Here is a 25,673-nt window from a genome sequence, read left to right on the forward strand (position 1 = left end):
GATACATAAGCATTGCTTAAACAATTGTGCTGCAAAAAAAATGAAATAAATTCTGGCTCCAAAAACACTATATAAGAAGTATTAGCAAAGATTTGTTGAGCTTAGGGGTCAAGGAACCACGTTTTATTAGGGTTAGGTGAGGATTGAGCAAAGAAATTAACCTTGAGCAGCAGTGCTGGGAAACAAGCACACCGATAAAAAAATGACATGCTTGAGAAGGCTTTGTACTTTGTTGATTAGAAGAAATACAAACTGCATGCTAATTCAAAAGTATAAATTGCTAGCATCTACTGGTAGAATGATACATAGTGGCAGTGACAGTTCTATGGTATGAATTTTCTTGTTGAATAAAGTAGAATCTGACTAGCATCCCTGATGTAACTTTAGTATTAAATACCTCTGGGGATGGCAGTGCATACAGAGATCTCCTGAGTTTAGGGGATTCAGTGGGGCAACTCTAGGCTAACATGATGAGTTTAAAAATATTCCTTTAATTTGAGGGAAACATGGAAATGGGAACAGCCATCCCAAGATTTTTCTGATACCCTTGTCTATCCTGGACACCATACAATGATTCATGGATCTCTCATTATCCCACTGCACCTGAAAGAAAATTTTGTGGACTGTATTCTCTAGGGAGGGAGTAAAAATAAAAACAAATTGTATGCATTTCTGGCATGTTTGCACATGAGACTTATTGTTCAGGAGCTTTTGATGTCAATTTCAGATTAAATTCTTGTATAGGTCTCATGACTTTTCAAGGAAAGCCTACTCTTTTCCTGCTCTTGTGTTCTATTTTGGCATTCTGATAACATAATACTTGATCAGATACAATCTTTTGTGTATTATGTTGCCAGATACATTCCCAGTACAATATGGTTTGCAGCAAGTTTGGTATTTCTGTACAAAAAAGAAAGAGAACAAGAAAAATTTGATGATGGAATCCCTTCCCCAGCTTTTTTTTTTTAAAAAAACTACCTCTTGTGCCCCAAAATTGGTTATCCTAATTTAAATAAGGATTATGAAAATTTTAGTATATAAGGTTGTTTGAAATTCCAAAAATCCTTCCCACTCAATGGTGGGGGGGGGGGGCTTAACAACACATGAATCATGATGCAAACAGCAGTGATTACAAATTTCTGGCGGACATTATCATGCTCAAACTGTCTTTAATCAACATCAAGAGAGCAGTGTAACTTTGTGGCTCTTGCTTTTGGCTCATCTGCGTACAAGATTCCAGTGACTCTGCAACCAACTTTTCATGGGATCCTCTCTTTATTTGTTGGTATTTATTGGGTAAGCTTTCCACCACAACACAATGGCATCATGGCATGCATAGTATTATTTTGAGCCATTATAGCTTTGTATGGACATCTATGAATCTTCTGTTTAAAGTCTGGCATTATTTCCAATAAGGTATAATATAACTTTCTTTGGGATGCGGTGGCTCAGTGGGTTAGGACGCTGAGCTTGTCAATCAGAAGGTTGGCAGTTTGGCGGGTCGAATCCTGAGTGCTGCGTAACAGAGTGAGCACCTGTTACTCGTCCCAGCTTCTGCCAACCTAGCAGTTCGAAAACACGTAAAAATGCAAGTAGAAAAATAGGGACCACTATGGTGGGAAGGTAACAGCGTTCCGTGCGCCTTTGGCGTCTAATCATGCCAGCCACATGACCATGGAGACGTCCTCAGAGAAGCGCTGGCTCTTCGGCTTTGAAATGGAGATGAGCACCGGCCCCTAGAGGCGGAAACGACTAGCACGCATGTGCGGGGGAACCTTTACCTTTACCTAACTTTCTTTGAGCTGATTCTACATAATATCCAAGAAAGGAGATATAGCAAATTAAATCTGAAGCTTCCTCTAACATCTAGTAATTCTCCCTTTCCTTGCTCATTCTGGAAACCAAAGGAGAATAGCAATAATATCAAACAAGCTGAGAAACTGAGAAACAATACCTTACTTATCAAAGGAATCACCCCAGGCCTTGTACTCCCCAGAGATGGGGAGGCCTTGGAAGTTCTATGTTATGTACTAAAAACTCATCCTTGCCCAATTTGTTCTACCTAAATAAGACTATTTTTTCATTGGAAAAAATGGACTTGGTTATTCCTGGTAACTGGTTTCCTTGAATTGTATTTGTTACTGGAGATATTTGAAAAATTCCTTATGATTGTTCAAATGGTTAAAAGAAATTTTATTTTTATTTTTATTTATTTTAATTCCATTTATATCCCGCCCTTCTCCGAAGACTCAGGGCGGCTTACAAGCTTAGCAGTAGCCTTCATTCTATGTATATGCCTGCTTATTAGGGCTTTCACACACCCCCAAGCGGCATTATTACAAAGTCAGCTTAATTGCCCCCCACAATCTGGGTCCTCATTTTACCTACCTCGGAAGGATGGAAGGCTGAGTCAACCTTGAGCCTGGTGGGATGCGAACCTGCACTAATTACAGGCAGCTGGTGTTACTTAAGGAGGCATCAGCCCACTGCTCCACCAAGGCTCTATTGGCAATAACTCTAATGGCAATAACTAAAATAACTTTCAGAGCAATCAGACGGAGCTGTATGTATGCCTGTTTTGAGATTCAACTTCTCATTCAAGATGTCTTCCCTGATGTTTACATCTGCATTTATCTTAGATTCTAGACACTTCTAGTCTAATGAAATTTAGTGTATATAATGGAAAATAATTGTCTGCAATCTGTTCTCATCAAATCAAAGCTAAAAGGGCTATTTAAACCATCCAATTTGTCTAAAAAAGTAAAAATATTTTAAGAGTAATTATTTTATCCTATTTAATATTAATTTAACATTATTTCTATTAACATTGATAAGTAAATATTGCTTAATAATAAATGTTATTAAATAATATTGAAAGTAAATAAATCTCTCAACTAGAATAAGAAAAATCATGTTCACAAAGATTTAATTATTAGTAAAAAAATTAACAAATAGTTACTTCTTTTGTTAAAAAATACATTTATAAATCTTTAATGCTTGAATATTCCCTGTTGTTTCAAGATGGCAAAGAAACAAGACAGTTGTGATGAAAGCACAATTTCATTCAAGTTTAATTTGATCTTGTTCCTTAACTTTGACAGCTTGGTTCTGATTGTTCCATCTGTTATGTACATGTCTTTAAGTGACTAAATCTCAAGGGGGAAAATAACCCATTCTTCAGTGAGTTGGCACATGTTACCTCATTTTCAAGAAATCATTATCCAGTCTCCCTGTTTCTTTGTTGAAATATGAACTCTAATTTCATGAGGCTTTTAAAAAGTAGGTGAAAATTTCCTTGTCTTCATTTGTAAAGAAGAATTTTACAAAATTCTCAAATGTCTATAAAAGTTGGAACAGAAGTAACTTGGTTAGAAGAAAAGACTACAAAGCTTTGAAAGTTTAGCTTTATAAAATCTCCCCTTGAGTTCTTACAAATTCAACCCTATCTGTATATGCTGAACTGGAGTTGCTGTCTTTTTCTTTTAACCATTTTTACTAATTAAGTTTTTAAAAATTAATGTTTAATAATTACATGGTAGGAAGCTATAGCATATTCTTTTCATTTTAAGAATAGCTTTTCTATTCAATTTGACTGATATAACTGGATGAGAATTTTTCACCTCAATTTCTGGAAACAAGTTTCCTTCCATAATATTAACAGAACCCACTCCTAGCTGAAAATATTCTTATTTTTGTGATAGTCTGAAGAGGATATTACAGCATCAAAACCTAGAAATGTTGGTTATCTTCAAAAATAAGAAAAAAGCAGAAATAATGTTTAATCATTAAAAACATTGAACCAATATCTTTAGTTAAATGCACCTGATTCATTTGAACTCAAATCACCAGCAAAAAAAGGAATAATTTGGAGCAGATCTTCCTTTCCCCATAATGAAATAGATAAGTTTGAATTCATTTCATTCTGATTCTGGATTTCTATAGATATTAAATCTAAGTTTATTTCTTCTTATCTCTTGTCTATTGTAAAGGGTAGCAACAGAATAAAACAAATTATTAAAAAAGTTTCAATAAGCATCACAGAGAGTAGATTGGATGGAATTTTCCGACTAATGTGACTGTTCTAAAAGAATTAATCCTGCCAAATTTTACATTAATAGATTTGGAGTAGGATTATACAATACAGGTTTGAGATTTCAAAACAGAATGTGCCAATATTGTTCTTTTTGAACATTTATTATCACTATATTATGCAGCATAGACATATCTTTAACTACCTAACCTGCAAAATTTCAGAATAATTAATGCATTGCATTTAAGGAAGCAAAGGCTTCCAGAGGTATCTGTGGAGGAGATAAGGAGGTCAAATGACAAAAGCATTTGCAACACAAGTTCTCCCCTTTTTGTATGTGCATTGTATCTCCACGTAGACATAAGAAAGGGGTAGAATATGTATTGCAATAAAGCAGCCTTTTTCATTTTGTCAAAAGTACAAGATCCTGAAGATGCATCTTGAGTTTTCTAGTTTAGAGTGCAGGAGGGAATGAATAAGATACCTTTTTCCTGGTAATTGTCATTTACAATTTTTTATGAAAATGGAATAAATCAGTAAAAGTGAATAGACAAAAAATCTTCAGTTTTTCAAGGATAGGTACAGATACTGTGGAGTTAAAGCATCATGAATAAAAATAGTTTTTTGTTTGTGTTTATGTGTTGTGTTGAAATGACAGTATATTCACCAAAAATACAGATATGGACAGATACACACACACAAACACACACACACACACACACACACACACACATACATAGATTAAAAACTACAGTATAGTAGAATCAAATGGATAAATATTTTCCAAGCAAACATCCAATATAATATTTAATACCATCTCCAGAGAAAACCACCAAAAATCATTGAACAGTAAAACAGTCCTTCAAACTTTCCTCCCTCAAAATTTTGGGCTTTAGTATATAGACAGTCCCAGTAAATCCATTACGTATGTTTACTAGTTATAAATTTTGCAACTAGTTGTGTTAGAATACCCAGTGAATCAATTATTAAATGTCATTTTCCATTTTTTAATGTTTTCTATCCACACTGATTTTCAAATGTACCCCTTCAGCCATCTGTACAGATTCCAGAACTGGAATAGGGCAAGTTATCAATCAAAATTAATATTAGAAGTTAACAAGCTATCATGGAAACCTAGCATGTACATCAATTAAAAATGTTTTTGTCAAGAAGTTGGCAATAAAGCTGTCTATAAAGTAATACAAAAATATGTTTTATATAAAAATATGGGAAATTTGTTTTGTTTTCGTGTGCTTCATATATCTGACTTACCAAAAGAAGATAATTTATTGTACCAAGGCAACATGCATGACTGGAGAATTTCCAGAACCAATAATTTTTTCCATCTGTGCTCTGGCTTCTGTTGTTCAGACCACTGGTCACTAATGGGGCAGGTCTCCTTATGGGGCAGAAAGACCCCCTCTCTCAGAGAGGAAAAAACCACTGCTAAAACCCAACCACGCAACATCCCCCAGGCAGCCTTAGTTAGGAGGAGCATGGATCTAAGGAGCAGCTGCCTGAGCTCACAGTCATAAGGACTCTGTCCACTTCCTCAGCCCCAACAGGTTAAAACCATTCTCAGATAACCAGGCAAGACTACTCCAGGCAACTTCATTGGATATATATCAAAGTTGGTGTCCAGCTGTAAATGAGATTGAATGATTTTGTTGAATAAATGCCCTGAAAATTCTTCCACATGACCCTGTAGGTAAGCTTCCAAGTCCTTTCCTAGAAGGGCTTATGTCACCTTAAACAAGGTGGTGGGGTGGCTATCCGCAGATACATTAAAGGAAAGAAGTATCATTTCTCTGCCCTTATCAGCAGAAAATGGGTCTTAATAGCAACTGAATAATGTCATCCAGTATTTAGGAGTAAATTTCATCAATCTCAGTAGGTTTTCCAAAAACTGTTTAATACTGGGCTAAAGAGACCGTCTAAGACTCTAAACGATGACACAGTATAAAATAATTAGCATTTTATCTATGTTTAATGGTATATATAGCAAAAATTTAAATATAATAGGCTCCAAATATTAACTAGTGTATGTCTACAATGCTATTGACTGTTGCCAACTGCTTTGTCACAGTACTATGATCATTTGAAAGCAGCTAGGAAAGTATCTATATTCTTGAGGAAACCACCAATTTTGGCAAGTGTGGATGAAATCTTAAGGACATCCAATTAAATATACTTAAGGGACATAGCAACATAAGGAATAAAGGAATTAATAACCTGAAAAACACCCTGGCTTGATGGCTCCAAAATGTCTATCCTGCTTGTTGCAAATATTTTTGTGATCGTTCTAATTACCAAGTAGATCTCTTCCTTGCTACTATAAGTGAATAGGTTATTTCAGCACAAGCTTAAACTGAGCAGTGCCTTTTAAAGACCCTGGATGGGTAATCATGCAGAAAAGCAATTTTTCATTGCACAAGGAAGAAGGATTCCAATGGAGCAGACTCCTTATATTATCCCGGGGATATTGTCTCCAAAATCAGGTGGTCTTGGACATCTCCCTTTAATCAAAAATACTGTAGCTTCTTCACTTTAGCAACTATCATTTAAAAGTGATGCCTGTTAAGTCATATGCTTTAAAATATAACCCTAACCAATTAAATTTCATGACTTCCAGTATGTACATTATCTCATTAATCTGTGGTTTTATGTTTTTTTTTTCTTTCCTATTGTTAGTGTGTCCATTCTTATCTTCAATATTTCTCGGCAATGCTTTGTTCTGGTGAAGCAGTTCCGTCCAGGTAATTGTCTTCCTTACTTTAGTTTTTATTTTCTAGCAAAGCAAAGCTCTGATGGATTTAGTCGTAAAAAGCTGGTGGGCCTCTGTATAGTTGCAGAATAATAATTTGTTTTGTAGCGAGAGGAAGCTACAGTCAACGTTCTGGTAAATTACTGTACTCTGAGCTTCCTCATAGGAAGTTACCATCCTGAGATCTTTCAATTTCACTGTAAGTTTATACCTCTCAATTAAGGTGAAAGATGTTTTCCACTAAAGAGAAAATCTATCACTTGTATCTCCTGCTCTTTCTCTAAGGCAAGGGAGTCAGAATCATGACAATGGGCTATAACTCACTAACGGCATCATTTTATGGATAGCCTATTGTTGTTACAGAAATCTATCTGAAGGATTGTCCAGTGCAAACTTAGTTTAAAGATTTCTAAAACAGGTGAACCACAGACTAAATTTCTCATCAAGCTTGAACACCTGTCCATTTGTGAGACTCCCGGTCACAGTGTTCTCCATTATAATGAGATAATTTCTGTTATTATTGGACCAATTATTTATAATTCAATAGCTATATATACAAATGAGTAAGTATGCATGCCCTATCTTGTACTATTTTGCTGACAATAGAAGAATGGTTACTTTACCATCCTTCCTAATATCTATAAATATCTATAAGTTTAATAAAAAAAATAACCTGTAGTGGTAGAAGAGGTAAACAAAATGACAATGCAAAATGAATTGATTTAAAAAAACATGAAACTTCAGAAAAGTAGGATTTACAACCTACAACCTATTTCAAACCTACTTCCATTGAAAGGCATAAAAATAACTCATCTGTCCAGCACCCACTGATCTAACTTCTACTGGTGAGAAACCTAGAAATAAGTTTCCTTTGCTTCTTTCAATTGGTAATCATAGTTGTATGAGAGAAACAGACTTATGTACTGACTTACCAGCTCACCATTAGCCAGGGGCCATTTTAAGAAATCCTCCAAGAATTTCTATTGCCAGTGCTTTCCCCCCATGTTTGGATGCCAACTTTAAACAGTTCTAGTCAATCTTAGACAATTAGCAGGGTAATCTTTCTTTATCACTTAGTATGATCCAGCCTTACTCTGTTCACAAGCTAGGAAAACGGGGGGAGGGGGGGAAGGGCTATAGGATAGACTGGGAAAAAGACAATGGTAAATCACTTCTATACTTGCATGCACGGGTCTATAGTCACTGAGAATTAAGTAATTTGGGAAATTTTACCTTTTTACGTACATGAAAATTAAAACTATTTACTCTGTTTTAGTGTCAGACTGCAGTATAAATAATCCCATTTCATAAAGGCTGCACTCTGCATAACCAAGGCTCCCTATAACAGTAGTTAACACAATAGTATAAATTGAATCAGATAGATAAAACCTTGCTCTTTTTAATTTCTTTGATGGAAAAATATTTCTCTTAATGTTTCCTTTATGTGCATTGTATCATAACAGTTGTTTCTAGATTAATGAAAAAGCTCTATTACAAATTTTACTTGGCAATCTTTGCAAAGGGCTTTATATATATATAAAAATATAAAAAAATATAAAACTCTAGTGATACAGCAACTGATTTGGCTGGCCGAATGGTACATCATGTACATACCAGTGTCCCAAAAAGAATCAGTGATTCCTGGAAAATACTGTAAGCATGTTAGCAAACAAACAGAAATTGTCCCTGAAATAACAATAATTCTGGAAGAAAAAAATCAAACTCTAAGCCATTCAAGTATGTCTTCTGCTCTGCTCAATGGAATTATTTCCATTCAACTTGCAAAATACTCAGAATATTAGACATTCCAGTGCACACCTCATTAAATGAGTCAGATTCCTTCAGACTTTTACAGCTTGAATATATATATACAAGAGACTGTTATTAAAGCAGATTTGTTTTAATTGTGTCCTTCAAGTCTGTTGTGGCAATTCAATCCAGAAAAGAGAGGCAAGAAATGTTTTAGTTAATATTATTAACATAATAATCATATTTTCCATTTTCTATCTTCTCCCTGATTTGAAGGAAATAAGGCAAAGCCACATAATCTGAATAAAGCCTAATTATTTAATTAAAAGAATTGCTCTTCCTATATTTGTTTTAAGGGTAATAAAGAAAGCCATGAAATTGAGCTCACAATATCTATATTACTGGCAGCTTTTTGAGGAAAATGGCTATTTCAAAGTAGTACTGAAACTACCACTCCCAGGATGAGAATTGTAATGCTCTTCCATTTTTTTAATGCATGGAAGGATGGGATGGGATCTACTTGAGTCATCCTGTTTCTCTTTTCAGAGAAATGCAACCTAACCATGCACACTCAAAAAAGTGACAAGTGATTGATTTTACTTTTTGCATTTTTTTTCAGCTGTCTATATGTGCGAAATGGAACAACAATGTCCTCAGTACTTTGGGAATAAAACTGAAGAGAGCTGGTGCCCTCTGTCTGATTTTTTGCCTGCTTCAAAAGGAATAACGTATGAACTCTGTGCTGGTATTGTAGACAAGCCAGAGCTCTCTCTGGAAGAAATTGCTTGCGAGGAAATTTTAGAAGAATGTGGGTATGAAGTTCCTGTAACCAGCCTAAAAAAAATCACTTCATACAGGTTGGTAGATCAATGATTTTCAATGATAATCAAGGTTTTGTAAACCTCACCAGACATATGCTAGATATTTTGACAGATTTTTTTCCCCATTGGATTTGTGTGAATTTCCTTGGCTTATTTTTTCCCTAGTCCCACGTTCCTAGTAAAGTAACAGATTTTTTAGGCTTTAGTAGATCATTGCAACTAGGTTACAGTCACAAATAGTTAGAATGACTGGCCTTTATCGTTGGGCATCTGGGAATTGGTGGTAGTGACATCTGCTATAAGAGCTCGGAAGATGAAGGCAAGAAGAAAGAGAATTGTTCCTCTTTGAACTTCATATCTAGGGCTTCAGGGTAATAAATCCCTTCTAAGGCACTTATAAATTAATTATATTACTATATTGCCATATTTGAGAATGATTTGTGATATAAAAACAAAAGACACAGTGACCAAAACAAAGTTCAAAAAATATCAATTAAACTGTCATAATACTGAAACGTATTGTTCGGATCCCATTCTGGCAATCTGAAATAAAAGGCTCTCTGTAACACCACCATTTTTACAACCTTTCTAAGAACATCAAGGTGAAGGAGCAGCACTTATCTCTAAGGACCCCTATCACCTTCTCAAAAGCAGGGCAGGGAGCCCTTAAACATCCTTTCACTGAGTGAGCATAAGGAACAGGAGGAGTCTATCCACAGAAGATGGTCCTGAAGATACATAGGAACTAAATCATTTAAGCTTTAAAGAATAAAATCAGTATGTCAAATTATAACTAAAAACCTATTGGTAACTAGTACAAAACCTGCAGATCTGATGTACTACTGTAACAATTCTGATCCATCAACCATCGGGCCATGTATATTATGTTATAATAATTTAAACTCTAACATAGAGAAGGACATGATTTACCATTGCCAAGAGTTTTTTTGGAGTGAGTGGCTAGAATAAATCAAATCAATAAGTAAATAAATAAATGTTCTCCTGCTACTAATAGAGCTAAGTAAAGACTGCCTGACCACAGTCAAACAGTAGTTTTGAGCTACAGACTTGCTTCTATAGGGGGGATGTGCAACCCTTTCAGACTAAAATGCTGTCAGCTGGTTTTTGCACAAAAACTGCAAGGAAGACAGAATGCAATAAAGGCATAATAGAAGACAATATCTTGTCTTCCACTTGATTTTATGTAATGTAAAGAATTCCTTCAAACATGCAATATTTATATATTCTAAGGACACATTGTTACTATGCTATATGCATACATACATAGTTTTAAGGTATTTTCAGAGTACAGTAATTCATTTGTGCAAAGCCACATATAGTAATACAGATAGGAAAACAATCTTGTATATGTGAATCTATACTAATTTGCATGTAACAGTCATTTAGTAGTTCTCAAAAGATTCAGAAGTTTCCCAGTTGTGCTATTTAATTAAAACATACAAAAAATAAAGAAAGATGTCAAGGATTGAACTCAAAATGGTCTACATACTAACTTTTGTTTTATTAGTAATCTACTGACTGTCTCTGGTCAGTAAATAACCACCATAAATCCAATCCAATCTACAACCTTTATAAACATGAACGGCAAGGGAGACAATGAAAATTTTATCATAGTCTGCACAGAAGCTCCAAAAGAAAAATCTTTATCTGTTGTGTTATATAATTGATACGCAGTTTGCTTCGTTTTCTTCTTTGCACAGAATTGATAATACCTTTTGCTATATTTAATTTTCATAGAACACCATCAATGACCTCTTACATTCCAGGCCTGCCACCATCAAAACTTTCTGCTACCAAGGGAGTTTTTACATTTAACATGACTTTGTCACCCAAAATAGTAGCTCTATATATCTTCCCTCCTTATTTTTTATCCAAGTTGGGATCTCATGACACCGCACATTTTTCTTGCCAGTAACAGCCTTTGAACTGACCCAGAGGTAAGGAAACACATAACTGGATGAAATTGTATAACAAGCAACTAGTGAAACATGAGTTGGGGCTGCTGTTATCACCAGCATCACCTTGAAAAAGTCCCTTTCTATTTACTTTTGTTTGCTGATTCTTAAAATTAAAAGCCCAAGACCACTCCAGTCACAGTCAGTCTAGACAAATAGCTAAATCACCTATTTACTGCCAAAACTGATTAAAGAAGGCAATGCCAGAACAGTAAACAGTATTAGCCCTTGACTTCCTGCAGATGTAGGTATTTAGAGCTCTTAGATATTCTGTCTTTTTAAATGCATTTGTTGACTACAGCAAACACTTGTATCTGAACACACTGTTTCAAGATTGTTGAGATGGACCATTTTCTGGCCTTGGGGTAATTGAACGATTATTTCAGTTATTAATTATATTATGAGATCTGTTTTTTTATTCCAAAGTTACTGTTGTAAGGACAGCACCATTTTTATAAGGGATTTAATATTGTTGCTGTTTCACTGAAATTCAGTCAGAAATGAGAGGAGAAGCCAACTATGTGTGTATAGAGTATTTGGAATTAAAGAAATGTCAGGAATTAAATACTCTGAAATGAAAATGTGCTTATAGCCTTCTGCCTCCCCAGATTGCAATCTTCTGAAAAAAGCATCTGTTCTTATACTTGGAAATGCATGTCAAAATATATGGAAAACTGGTGACTTAAAAAGAAGCAAAACTTTGCTTTTCCTCTTGACAACTGTGTTAAAGTGGACAATAACATTTAAAAAATGAAGAAGGTAGAGGAAGGGGAGAAAGGGGGAATTAAGTATAAATCCTCAGCTGCCAATCCTGGCAAATGTTGTTTCCTGTTGGATTAACAAGCTGTTCACTTAAAGAGAGAGGACACTGAACTAGGGAGAAGACTTTTGCTACTCCTTGGAGCCACATTAGAGGACTAATTTTATAGATGAAAAAGTGCTTTCTTTGGTATGGAATAAAGCCTGCAGTCCTAGCAATGCTTTGTTGGGAATCAGTCTCATTATATTCGGTACAACACTTTTGAGGAAAAATGGACAATTATACCTTAACAGTTGCATCTTGGAATTCTGTTGCACACAATATATCATTACCATTTTTTTGATCTGTAAGTCAACCCTCAAAAAAGGCTTTGATGATGTAAATTCTTCCTTACCACCATTCTAATCCACCATGTGGTATTAGATTATACCTGTATGTTGCAAACTAGTATTAGCCAAATAATTGGGAAGAAAGGTAACACTGAGATAAGAGTTACTGAAAAGTTTCTATACACGGATGTTTTGTGTTCTGTATGTTTCTGAATGGAGAACCATGATAATAAAATGGCTTCAGAACTCTCTTGTAAGATATTTTACATCTCAGCATTTCCTTTTTTATAATTCTTACATTTTAGTTTCCCTCCAAATGAACACACACCAGGGTTAGTGGAAAGGTGTATGTATTGTTCTGAGCTGAGAATTATTTTAGGTCACAAAAGAAGGCCAGGAAAAGCAAAAATATCTGTTATAAAATTACTCTGGGCTAAACATTGGTCCATCCAACACCAGTTTTGTCTGCTCTAGTAATAACAAGTCTAGAATGCCAGGTTCTTTCAGCCTTTTGGAACTTTGTAATGAGAAATGCCAGGGTTGATTCATGTCTGTCACTTTCTCGACTATGTGAGCATTCCTCTACAAACCCATCTTTTTTGCCTGTATCCCAGTGAGTCACCTAGTCTGCTTCACCTTTGCTGTATTGTAATATCTGCTGATTAACTGAGCACTGTTGGTCAGTCAACATGTAAGGACTACACATACATTACATATTTGCATTGTCAACCTATCTGGGAATGAATACCTCCTTCTATGACCTTCTGTCATACAAGAAACAGAAATGGTAAGCAAAAGGGCATCTGCAGATGACATGAGTAGGATACCCTGCTAAGCCTGAGACAAGGGGAGGGGGAGAGTTAGATAATGTGATTTGATATTGACTTGGGGAAATTATTTTTTATCATAAGTTGGCTAGAATCTGGAAAGTAAATGGCATAAATAAATTGCAATCATCAGTTCAGGATGTAAGCTAGATGTTGCTAGATCTCCACAGTTCAGAAATAGTTGTAGCTAGCACATTAGAGGTAAGTAACTATATAAACACACTCCTTATTACCCATGCCACCTAGAAATCTGAAGAAGCTGTATTTATAGTTTCCTTTGAGTCTATAGACCTGCTTTCTCAAAAGGAATGCAACCCCAAGAGCATGGATTCTTACTGACAAAAAAGCACTTTTTATTTTCCAGATTTAATTTGTTTCCTCTCCTATAGTCTGGCTACTTTTTCTTTTGTTAGATGGCAAGGAAAAGTAGATGTTGCCCATCCTCAAACTGTGGTTGCATTTCAAAAGTATATTGGATACAATACCAGAGCCTTTTTTCCTTTTTAGCTTTATAAATTAATTTTCTTTGATGTTTTATAAAAATAAAATATAGTAAATGGAGTATATTCATACATAATGTAGTTATTTTTGTGCAGTACTACATGCCGTATTGTAATCTATACATGAATACAATTTTAACCTCACTATACTGTGGTTAATGACCGTAGTATAATTTAGTGGAATCACCTGCTAGTGCACCTGCCTCTAAGATTATTAGAGTATATCATTTTGTGTCAATTGCTGCTATTCTGTGGGTACTGTTTTCCTCCACCTGCTACTTATAACCTCAGAATTGTGTGAAGGTCTAAGAAATTACCTAGGGAAATTACCTTTATTGCTCCTGGATTTGGAATGTAATAACAAAGACAAACATTATGAGCCTACATAAATGTTGTATAAAATGTTTTCTGTAATCTAGATTATAGATTGTTCCAAATTACATTCTGTTGAGGAATGAAAGTTAAATTTTTACTTAAGCATAGAACTTTATAGCACAGTTAATGAGAATCCATTTTTAAGCATGAATATGAAAATTCAGTAGAATTCAATAGAAAATTACCTGCCTTGTTCTGTTGTTATGCTTGGAGCTACCTATAGTTGATTTGAGAAAGAAAGGGAAAAAGTCTTGTATGAAGAAGTGTTAGAACTTTTCTCCCAGTAGAAATAAATAGAAAGGCATAAGGAAAAAAGTTAAGGAAGTTACTTGCAATGGAATAAATTGAATTATGTTACAAAATATCACACATAAATGTGTGGACTTTACTAATGAAAAGTATGAAAAAAGATGTTTTGTAGAATGATCAAGTGAAAGAAGCTGGGCCTGAGAAAAAATGATGAAATTAATTAAGAGTATATGAGAATGATTTGCTGCAAAAACTGAAGGCAAGAAAAAGGTATATTTAGAGAAATGAAAAAGTAATTGCAACAAATGTATTTAAAGAGCAAAGAATGATTAAGATTAAAAAGGCAGAAAACTGATTTTGGAGGAGTTGTTAAAACTGATTTGAAAGTGGGTCAAATAAACTTTCAGTGTAGTAAATAGAATTAAGAATAAAAAGTGATTAAGTTTTTTGGGTTTGTAGTTAATGCTGGAAGGAATGTTTTAAAGATTTGTATGGGAATGATTGAAGAATGGAATTAAAATGAATGATGTTGGGGTGCAAAGAAAAATGATAAAAGGGAATAATACATTATGTGTGTGTGTGTGTGTGTGTGTGTGTGTGTGTGTATGTGTATGTATGTATATGTATATATGTGTATATATATATAAGACCCCAATAAGGTATTAAATACCTTTTATAAAAAGTGAAGTGAAGGTTTTGCACATCTTGGAAAGGAATGATGTGCAATCTTTCCCTTTGTTCATCATTTTTTAAATAGCTCCATTTATCTATACTGATGGCTCTGAAAAAGATAACAGTAGGAATTTACAACTGATGAGGTGAAATATGGCTGAAGACACTGAAGCTCATCAAGAAAGCTAGAAGGTTTTTTTCTTTACGCTATAGAGCTTAAAGAAGAAGCCCCCAGAGCAGGTACCTATCAGAGAGACCCAACAGCAGAAAGCAGGTTTCAGGTAAGAAGATGTACCAATGCAGTTCTCATTATAGCATTTAGACATCTTCAAGCAAGATTTTAACCAGCTAGTATTCAACAAAAGGGGTAGATGCAGTGGTAGGGAACCTTGGTTCTTTTATGACTTGCAGACTTCAATACCCAGAATTCCTGAACCAACCATGTAAACTCAGGAATTCTGGGAATTTAAAGTCCAAAGTCATAAAAGAACCAAGGTTCCCTACCCTGGGCTAGAGGAAGCACTACAAATAACCAGGACAGGAGATGAAAATAACATTGAGTCAATCCTTGGAAGGCAGCTCTATCCTCAACTCCCAAGTGGCCAAGTAATTAGGGTCAGTTATCACCTGTGCTTGTATCCATCCTGAGTGAAGGGAACTATAAAAGTTAATGCAAAAAGTACAGGGAGATTAATTTTTTAAATTAATGAGATTAATGTGTTTATTGAGGTATTTATGGAACCCCTGTTATATTTATATGATTTATTGTTCTGGGGTTTTTTTTAGTTCAGGCTGCCTGTTATGTATGTTTAATTGTTTTTATTGTTTTCTGGATTTTATAAGCTGCCTAGAGTCTAATGGTGTGGGCAGCTATAACAAATTTAGTAAATTTAGTTTCCTGGCAATTATTTGGCTGAATTCTAATTGAAAAAGTATAAGGTAATTAAGTAATTAAAAAGCCTACAAAGCCTCCAACTACAACCCTCTTCAAAAATGTAGTCTGCTTTTATACCAAACAAAAGATGTGTAGACAGATGTTTGCTCTTCAAAAAGCCCTTGAAATGTGTTTTAATGTGAGAAATGATAAATTGTATTGCTCTAGAAAAAGCATATAATCAAGGGAATATGTTTGACTTGGAGAATATTTTGTACAAACTTGGACTTCAAGATTAGTTGCTGAATGTAATAAGAACATGCTTTGAAGTAAAGAGAAGTATGTGTCAGAATAAAGGGGTTGTTTACCAAGTGGTTTATAATTGAGCAGGGAGTAAGGCAAAGATATGTGATATCCCCTTGTTTGTTTAAGGTGTTTATTAATAAATATATAAAGGATACGTGGTGACAACAGGTATTGGTTGAGAACATTAATGTAGATATACTTTTATATGGAAACAAAACAACATTGCTGGCTGAGACCCCAAATTGTTTGTAGTGAAATGGATAGGTGTTATGGGCTAATGGGGTAAGAATCTGAAAATAAATGTATCACAGATCAGAATGGTCGTGAGAAAATGTAAGATTGCAAATATGAATTTGTGTACCCCAGAAGAATATTTACTAAGCATGGAAAATTAACGGGAAAAAATTAAATGTGCACATGCTGGTAGAAAAATAATACATACTAGTGTATGTTATCTATTGCAAGGAATGAATATTTGCCAAAAGAAGTGAAAGTGGCTTGTTAAACAGAAGTGAAACTTGCAACCTCAAAGTAAGTTGAATGCAGGAGAAACGCATATTTAAAGAGTGTTAGTAGTAAAACTAGCATGAATACTTGATGAATGAATGTAGATAGAATACAAAAGTGAGTGGCAGTATGTTACAAAAGCAATATGTTAAAGTGGTTTGCTCATATAGAGAAGATGAACAAGGATCAAATTGCAAAATAAATATTGTATATGAAAGAAGAGTTACTGCTTCAAGAGAATTGGTGATTGCATGCTGTTTATCAGATCTTCCAAAATGAGAGTTGAGAAGTTTAAAGAACAAAGGGCAACATATGAACAGAGTATAGACTTCTATTCTGCCACAGTCAAAAGATTCTTGGTGATACAAAACACAATTCTGGACAGAATATTTACAATAAAAGTATTAAAGCATCCATGATATAAAATATGTATGTGTGTGAGTGTGTGTTAGTGATGCAAGTAAGAAGATTTGCAATAATAGAAAGGTATGTATAGACTGAATTGATAATGAAATGGATATAGTTACAATGTTTTTCTTTGCTTTTAATTTCTTGTTCTAACTTATTCATCACAGTTTGTAGAAAGCAAATAGTGTGTATGTATATATATGTAAATCTAAGGTTTACTTAATCTTACATTGTTTGTTATTTCTTTTCATCCCATAAGATCTGGAGTTGGTGTGACAGGATCAAAGCAGACATTATTTTACGCACAGATAACTGATGACATGAAATCTGGTGAAGGAGGTGGCCATCCGGAGGAAGGTGAACTGATTGAAGTTGTGGAAATACCTCTGCAGGATTCCATGAAATTTGCATTTGATGAGACTTTTCCTAAAACTATGGCAGTTATCTTCAGTTTCATGTGGTTTCAGTCCAACATAGCACCAAAACTGCTAGAAAAATAAAGCACTAAGAGATTCTGGAGAAATGAAACAGAAAGATGGGACCATGTTGGAAACAATCTTTTAGGAATGTCTAGTTCTTAAATTTAGTATAGTAAAGTTCATAAGGTTCATATGCTAATAATGGCAGATAAGCAACTCAAGTTTAAATATGTTTTTTATCCCATGTTTTATCTCCCACAGAAACGGAAAGATGTTTGCAATACATGAAAGTTGTCCAGTCAGAAACACAATTTTCTGACAAGAACTAATAGGCAAACACAAATGGATAATTTATCTTGAGATAAATGAATTTGTCAAGGAAAATGTAAATTCAAGAGAAGAAATGATAACAAAAGATTACATTTGTTAGTGGTTACTTTATTTACAACTATTAAAAAGATTTAAAGTAGATAAAAGAATGTGTGGTTTTGATCATTGTAAGATTGAATTTGAAATAGAATTGTATCCAATGATGAGCATGCAATTGCTAAAATGTATAATAGAATATCTGTTGCTCAAGGTTGATCTGTGGTGTTCTTGGTGCTCTCTGAGCTTGGTGGTTTGCTTGCAAATGTTTTATTACCCCAACTAGGCAACGTCATCAGTTTTATGAGTGTGGGGTTTGCTCCGTTTGTATACAATAGTTTAATCTGCCAATGTACATATAAAATGTATAAACGTTTACTGAAATTTGAAAAAAGAAAAACATGAAAAAATGGATGAATGAACTAAATTTTTTGGAAAGATTCAGCATTATGGAAGAATAGTTGGCAATGTTGATGGAACTTGCTGAAATGGCTAAATTGACTTTCTCATCAGAGAAAAGATAATGTCTATGTTTATTGCTGGCTGGAAAGCCCTTATATGGACTTTTTGCATGAAACAGAGCTGCAACACACCAAGAAGCCTCTGAGCATATATTTTTTTCCTGACCTTCCTGCAGCTGTGCTAAACTATAGCATCCCCCTAACTCACATGTGGTCTGCACTGGCCCTCCCAGGCTCTGCCCACCACCCTCCTGTGGCACCCTCCTTAACCTGATTAACAACACAACTGGAGATACAACAGTAGACAGGAGTGCTGGAATTACAGTTGCCAAGCAATACAGTTGCATGGCATTTTGCTTCATGATCACGTTGCTCAGCAATGGAAATTCTGGTCCCAGTTGTGCTCACAAGTATATAAAGGAAGAGATTATGCTATAACAATAAAAAAAAGTGGTAAATTTATGTTTGTGAAGAAGATCGGAAGCTGCTGCTTTGTATCTTCTTTCTTTTCTATTTTTATTTTTCCCTTTCTTGCACTTTTAGCTTTCTCTTTGATGTTTTTTTTTCTTACTTTACATTAGTTTGTATTAGTTGTTATCTTTTAAAAAAATAAGAAAATAGTGTGGAGTTTTAAATACTTTTAAAGTAAAACCAAACGTATGCATGTGTATGTACAAAAACTAGAGCTTAGGGAATCTAGAATGGACAAATGAAAAAGAGGGGAGGATGCTTAATCTTTCACTTTTCTGCACATTGTTTGCTTCGAAGGCCCTTTGGGACAGACGCCGGACTCTCGGTCCATTATTGATTGCATCAGCTTCACTATAGCGGGTATACTGACCTCCCTTGTCAACCAGTGCTCCTTTCAGCTGGCCAGTGGGAGAGCGCAAAAGTAGAGCAGCTCCATTTGCCGACCTCAAACTTCCTTTACAAGTGTTTCTCTTTACAGTGTAGCACCCAGGATATTATAAACATAAACATGTAAAATAAGGATAAACGTTATGGCATGTTCATTATTTTCACAAATAAAATGGTGGGGTTTTTTCTCAATTCCAAATTAAGACACGGGGATCATTCAGCTGACAGCTAAAATTATGCTTTTAACTTTAGAACTGTAACCTTCAGTAATGCTGTGAAATGTGCCATGATTCCAGGCCCTGAATAGAACAGCCATCCTTCACAGCAGAAGAAATCTAAATTATCTGCAAATGAAAGGAAAGCAAAGCTTCTCCTGATCTCAAATGTGCTGTTCACTCACTGCATTAGCATTAATTACCATAGCAATGCTATCTGTGTCAGGAGGGTGATTTAAAATGCATGTTCCAAAGCAACTTATCTCCAGAGATGTGCTGTACAAGAGACAGACATTCTTCAGTCATGCTGTCAGCTAAGGCCGTTCTCCACTGGTATTCTGTGGCTGATAGCAATAGACGATTGGCTTTACTCAGTACTGAATTAAAGCCCAGAGTAATGTGCAAGATCATATTCCTATCACCAAATATAGGCAGCATCTACAGGATCTATATTGTGTGTGTGCACGCGCACACGCGTTTGTGTGTGTGTGTGTGGTTTGTGTGTCTGTGTGGTTTTATTCTGAGGCTTCCTCTTTCCGCTATGTATTCAAGATGGACAGTAATTAATATTTATACAGTATGTTATTTATATGTAAAGGTGTAGGTTTATACATATGTTGTATGTAGCACATTTAAATGTGGGTTATGTATGTGTACAGCTTTGAGAGCAAGCAACAAATTTTGATTTTTAATGTGTGCCAATGTGCTCACAGTAAAAAACGACAATAAAAGTTTATCTGTCTGTCTGTCTGTCTATCTGTCTGTCTATCTATCTATCTATCTATCTATCTATCTATCTATCTATCTATCTATCTATCTATCGGTTTCTTGGGCATGCATAACATCCACTGAATTTATAATCAGGCACTGCAATTCAGTATGGTTTTTGCAGGAATTGTAATTTCTGAATTTAAAAGTATACATGTGATTCACTACTTGCTTTAATATGAACATATGCCATAGTCACATTATAATGCCCTGGACTGCATGACGCCTGGCAGCTTTGCTTCACAATGCCTTGATGCTTCCCCTTCTGTTTCAGTTTGGAGGCAAGCAAAAATCCACTTCAACATGGGGTGTTGCACGTGTTCAAAGTGAGGTGCTGCTTTCCAGAGCTTCACCAACAAGCCACTTTGTCAAAATCTTGATAGAAAGGCTCCCGTCCCATAGTGCTTTGCTTGTTATATGTTTTTCAATGACAATAACAGTCTATGCATTGGCAGCGTTTGCAAAAAGTTATGCCCTATTTATATAATGCACTCAGGAGTGAAACATAACCCTCTTCCCAATAAAGCATGCCCACTTATAAATTTCACATAAATTTCTTCTTCCCAGCAGTGGTTCTAGCTTGGCACAGATATAGAAATATTAGTCATTAGGGGGATAGTCATAAAAATTGAATGGGAACAATTAAAATATTAAGGGATGCATAATATCAAGAGAATGGATAGGAGAATGCATCTTGTGCCAATCAGCAAATGTCTATGAAAACAGTATTTTATACACATCCATTGTTGCTGATATCCCGTCTCTGGAACCAATACAAATAGTATCCTGTTATGCAGACTGATTAAGTTTACATTACTTGAGGAATGTTATCATTGGCCTTCCATTAATATTGGCTCTCTTCCAAATCGTCACATTCATTATTAGAATAGGGCCCAGCAGCATATAGGCAGCTAGTTTTAAGCATATTGGATAAGCATATTCTTAGTCCTGTTTTCCGAATGCTGCTTAGTAAGTCAAACCTCAGGGGAATGGGTGTGGGTGAGAGACAAGTACAATTTAATAGGCTTAAGGTGGTAAAATCCTTGGCTCATGCCTGGACAAGATCAGAGTATAGTTTTGTTCTTATGCATGACTCTGAGGGACATTGAATTGGATATTTCAGAGTGAGCATACATAAGTTTGCACTATGGTTTTCTGTTTCTGCAATCCATATTTGCATTAATTTCATATTTCCCAGATTAAAAAAACAGGATTCCTTACTTTATCATCAATTACTATGATTGTGGGGGAAAAATCCATGTGTCATCAGCTGATCAGAGTTGCTTGACAATGAGATGGATGGCATATGTAGGGGGTCAAATTATTCTCCATAGCACCAGAGGGCAGGACAAGAAACAGTGGTTGGAAACTGATCAACGAGTGAATCAACCTGGAATTAAGGGGAAAGTTCCTAACAGTGAGGACAATTAACCAGTGGAACAGCTTGCCTTCAGAAATCATGAGTGCTCCATCACTGGAGGTTTTTAAGAAGAGATTGGACAATCACTTGTCTAAGATAGTGTAGGTTTTCCTGCTCAACCAGGGGGCTGGACTAAAAGACCTCCGAGGTACCTTCCAGCTCTATTCTATTCTTCTTATATAAATTTAATAAATAAATAAACTGATCAACTGGTTTGTCACCCAAGTTAGTTGTCATGGGCTAAGAGAGTGTGACTAGCCTAAAGTTACCCTGATAGCTTCCATACCTAAGGTGGGCCTAGAACTCATGGTGTCCTGGTTTCTAGCCTGATGCCTTAACCACTAGCCCAAATTGTTTTTCTCTTCAGGTTATAAATATTGTATGGAAACATACCTCCCCCATGTTATGTTTTTAACCATGAAAAAGGAAATTCCATGAACTATAGTATTGGTGGGATACCAGAAATCCTAATTTGCTAATGAAATGGCTAACTAGTGGAAATTGAAGGAACATTTTATACACTTTACTATAAATTCTGGTCCCACAAATATAGGTAGCATCACCAGGTCATAGTCACACCTATTGCAGAACCCATAAAAGAATTACGATTCCCGACTGCCAAAGGATTAGAACTTATAGCAGGTCCAGCCAAGTGATTGTCCAATGCCTGGAGTCTTTGCAGGCCTGGATTAACAAAATAGGACTCAATTCTACCAAGATCAAGTGGCTATGGATATTAGGGCCTTTTGGACCCAAGGATTGTCCAGCTATGCTCTTCAATGGAGTAGCACTTGCCAGTAAAGACAGATATGCAAACTGAGGTCCTTTTGAATTCACAGCTACTGCTTGAAAAACAGCTTTGTCAGAGGGAATCTTTGTGAAGTTCCATCTGGAACACCATTTGTATTGGATCTGGGGGCCCTTCATTCAATCACTCATGCCATAATCACCTATCACAATGTGCTATGCATGGACTGCCTTGAAATCTACTCAGAAGCTTCAGTTAGCCCAGAATGCCATGTCAATACTAGCAATAAGCATGCTTCAGGAAGCCCATGTGACACTGCTGCTTCATGAATTGGTTGCCAGTGTACCTTGGGTTGTGATTCAAGATGCTGTTAATTATCTATAAAGCCCTTCTTGGCATTGCATTGGAATTTTTTAAAGGACTGTCTGTCTCCCATGGTTTCTGTGTAGCCAGTACATGCCAGGAGATCTGACTCTGGATTTCTTTAATCAAACACTGTCATCTATCAGGACCCAGGAAATGTTCCTGTTCTGTTCCTGAAACTCATATGGTTCCCATCTTGTCATTCTGTAAGGTCTTGAAGATATAGTTGTTGTCCCAAGCCGTGTCTTAAGATGGATGAAGCCCTTGTTGAATGTTTTCTCTGTTTTTTATATAGAGTGACTGGATCCCATCTTGTTTTGCAATGTGTTTTTATGGTTTATTATAATGTGAGCCATTTGGAATCATCTTGGAATGGGGTGGCACCTAAACTGAATTAAATAAATTAATAAATGAAACTGCAAGTACCTGCCAACAAATCTAAGAGTAGAAATAAAGTAATAAAGTCAAGGAAAGAGGCAAACAAATCCTTCCTTATCAGACTTTAATTAACCGGCATGAAGATAAGCAGGAACAGTAACAGATAAACATGAACAATCACAGAAGAAACAGTAATTGACCCAGAAGCAATCAGAGAAGAACAATACCCCAATAAAGGCTGGTAGAACAAACTGTCAAATAGAAACATTCAGCAACCCACTCCTTCATATATGCATGACGTTATCTACCCTGGTAATAAAGTATCTGCAGGAAGAGAAGCAGACTTAGTGTAATATCAAGAACCCAACAGAGCATGACCCAAAGTATTTTGAGTTAGTTATCCTCAGGAAAAGGCACCTGAGCTAGGAATCATGGTGAACAAATAATTAAATCTGTTGGCACCAGTATCCACAAGTAGCCAACGGTTTCTGGAATTCAAGGACAGTAGGCTCATACTAGGTTGAAAGCCAAAGATATTTTATTGAGGACAAACCATTCACTCACTCACTAACTAACTAACTAAATCAATCAATCAATCAATCATATGGCCACTCATGTTATAGATCATAATTCTTGGTGGATTATAAGATTAAGAGAGTTACAGAGGAAAAAGAAAATAGATTTCATCCCTTCAACTTGTCAGGAACCCCCAAAATGTCAGAAGACAGTATCCCTGGAGCCCATTGGCTGCTATGTAGCACTTCCCTTGATCTTTGGGTCCACACGAGGTTCAAAGCATTCGGCCTCTTACCACCTTTGTCTATTAGTTCAAAGGCCAGGAAATATAAGCTGTACAACACCTGGAGATGACTTGATATTATCTTCCACTTTGTCAGACAGTTGATTTTCTGTCAAAACTATTTTATCTGTAACATGCCACTGCTCATTTTCTCCACAGTGACTGGACTAGGGAGGGTGGGCTATTCTTTTTATCTTAATTGTTACAAGTTTTAATGCAGATAAACTGCTCAATTTGTATCTTATTACAAAATAATGAGAGCCAGTTTGGTGTAGTAGCATCAGGTTAGAAACTGGGAGATAGTGAGTTCTAGTCCTGCCTTGGGCACCAAGCCAAATGGGTGACCTTGGCCAGTCACTTTCTCTCAGCCCTAGGAAAGAGGCTACGGAAAACCACTTTGAAAAACCTTCTCAGGGATTTATCCAATTAATTCCAAGAATTAGATATGATTGAAAAGAAGAAAGAAAACTCACAAGATGTAGTTCAGGAAGCTTGTTAAGAAACTCTTTCTAAGCAATAGGAAATTTATATATACAAAGAAAAAAGTAGAAGCACTACTATATTTTTGTCTATTGCTTCTAAACCCACACTATGCTGGGTTCACCTACCTAACATCAGCTGTGTTCATATTATATATTTATTCATGCCTTTTTCTGGAACTGCATGGCATGCTGAAACATAAATTAACTGCAGATGCCATATTAAAGTATGGTAAGCTAGTATGTCATGCAAACACAACCATGAGGACATTAATTGGTAAATGGAGATAAAAATAAACAAAACCTTGAAGTGCTTTATTAACTAGAGCTGCTTTAAAAACATATATTAAAGGCTTTTTAAAAGACTACAGAGTTGTAATTTATTGCACAAAATACACTTGGAAATCCTTGTGCCTAGAATCTTGAATTAGCATTCCTTTTGGAAAGAGTAATTAATTTTAATTTAGTTTGCTTTTGCAGAAGGCAGCACAGAATCCAGAGTATGGATTGCTGCTAATGCTTCTTCCAAGTTGCATCTGTAAATTAGGCTGCCACATGTATAAATTAAACTCTGGAGTGTAAAACATTAAACCTGACTGAATATGGGTAAAAAAAATCCTTTGGTAAGCTGCTGTTCCATTAAGTCTTCAAAATCTTCATATTTGACTTGATTTTCCATGACTAATCTCATTAGCTAATGATATTCCTGCCAGCCACAATTTTTAAGAAAAATGAGTTTTATTCTAAATTGAATTAGCAAATTAATTTGGTTCATCTCAAAGTATTTTAAATATTTATGGAATAGCATTTTTACTGAACTGTGGAGCCCTGCTCTTAATTGTGGCTCACTAACAAATTGGTAGCTATAACCTTCCCTTCTCCATAAAAGAAAATATATAGGATGCATATGCCAAAGGTTTAGCAAAGGAAGTTCCAGAGGAGGTTCCAAAAAGAACTTCATTCCATTTTCTAGAGGCATGTGTGTGTGTTTGTGTATCACACTGCTTCACAAAGCCACCTTGAAAAGATACTTTGCGAGAAGCATTCTCAAAGCAAAGCATCCCCCCCTTCAGAGCTTTGCACATTCTTTCCCAGAGGTAAGCAACATGTGACCTCAAATGTATTACCAGCCCTTGGTCCAGTTTCTTCCTGAAAGCCACTGATTTGAAACTGGCAAGATTGTATGTCCTAGGCAGGGAAGAGAAAGGTGAGGTTCTTATGAAGATAGCAAAATAATTCTCACCAAGAAAGA

General features: G+C 35.6%; 1 protein-coding gene across 1 annotated transcript in view; it reads left to right on the plus strand.

Moving 5' to 3' along the window:
* The window catches only part of NUDT14 (nudix hydrolase 14), a 52,927-nt gene extending 34,897 nt beyond the window's left edge, over nt 1-18,030 (plus strand). The window contains exons 3-5 of the mRNA XM_081314036.1: nt 6,722-6,786; nt 9,163-9,400; nt 17,407-18,030. Coding sequence (XP_081170162.1) covers nt 6,722-6,786; nt 9,163-9,400; nt 17,407-17,647 — 544 coding nt within the window. The 3' untranslated portion in view covers nt 17,648-18,030. The remainder of the gene's footprint in view (nt 1-6,721; nt 6,787-9,162; nt 9,401-17,406) is intronic.
* Nucleotides 18,031-25,673: the final 7,643 nt, after the last annotated feature.

The sequence above is a fragment of the Vipera berus genome (assembly GCF_964194415.1).
Source record: "Vipera berus genome assembly, chromosome: 1".
Classification (NCBI taxonomy): Eukaryota; Metazoa; Chordata; class Lepidosauria; order Squamata; family Viperidae; genus Vipera; species Vipera berus.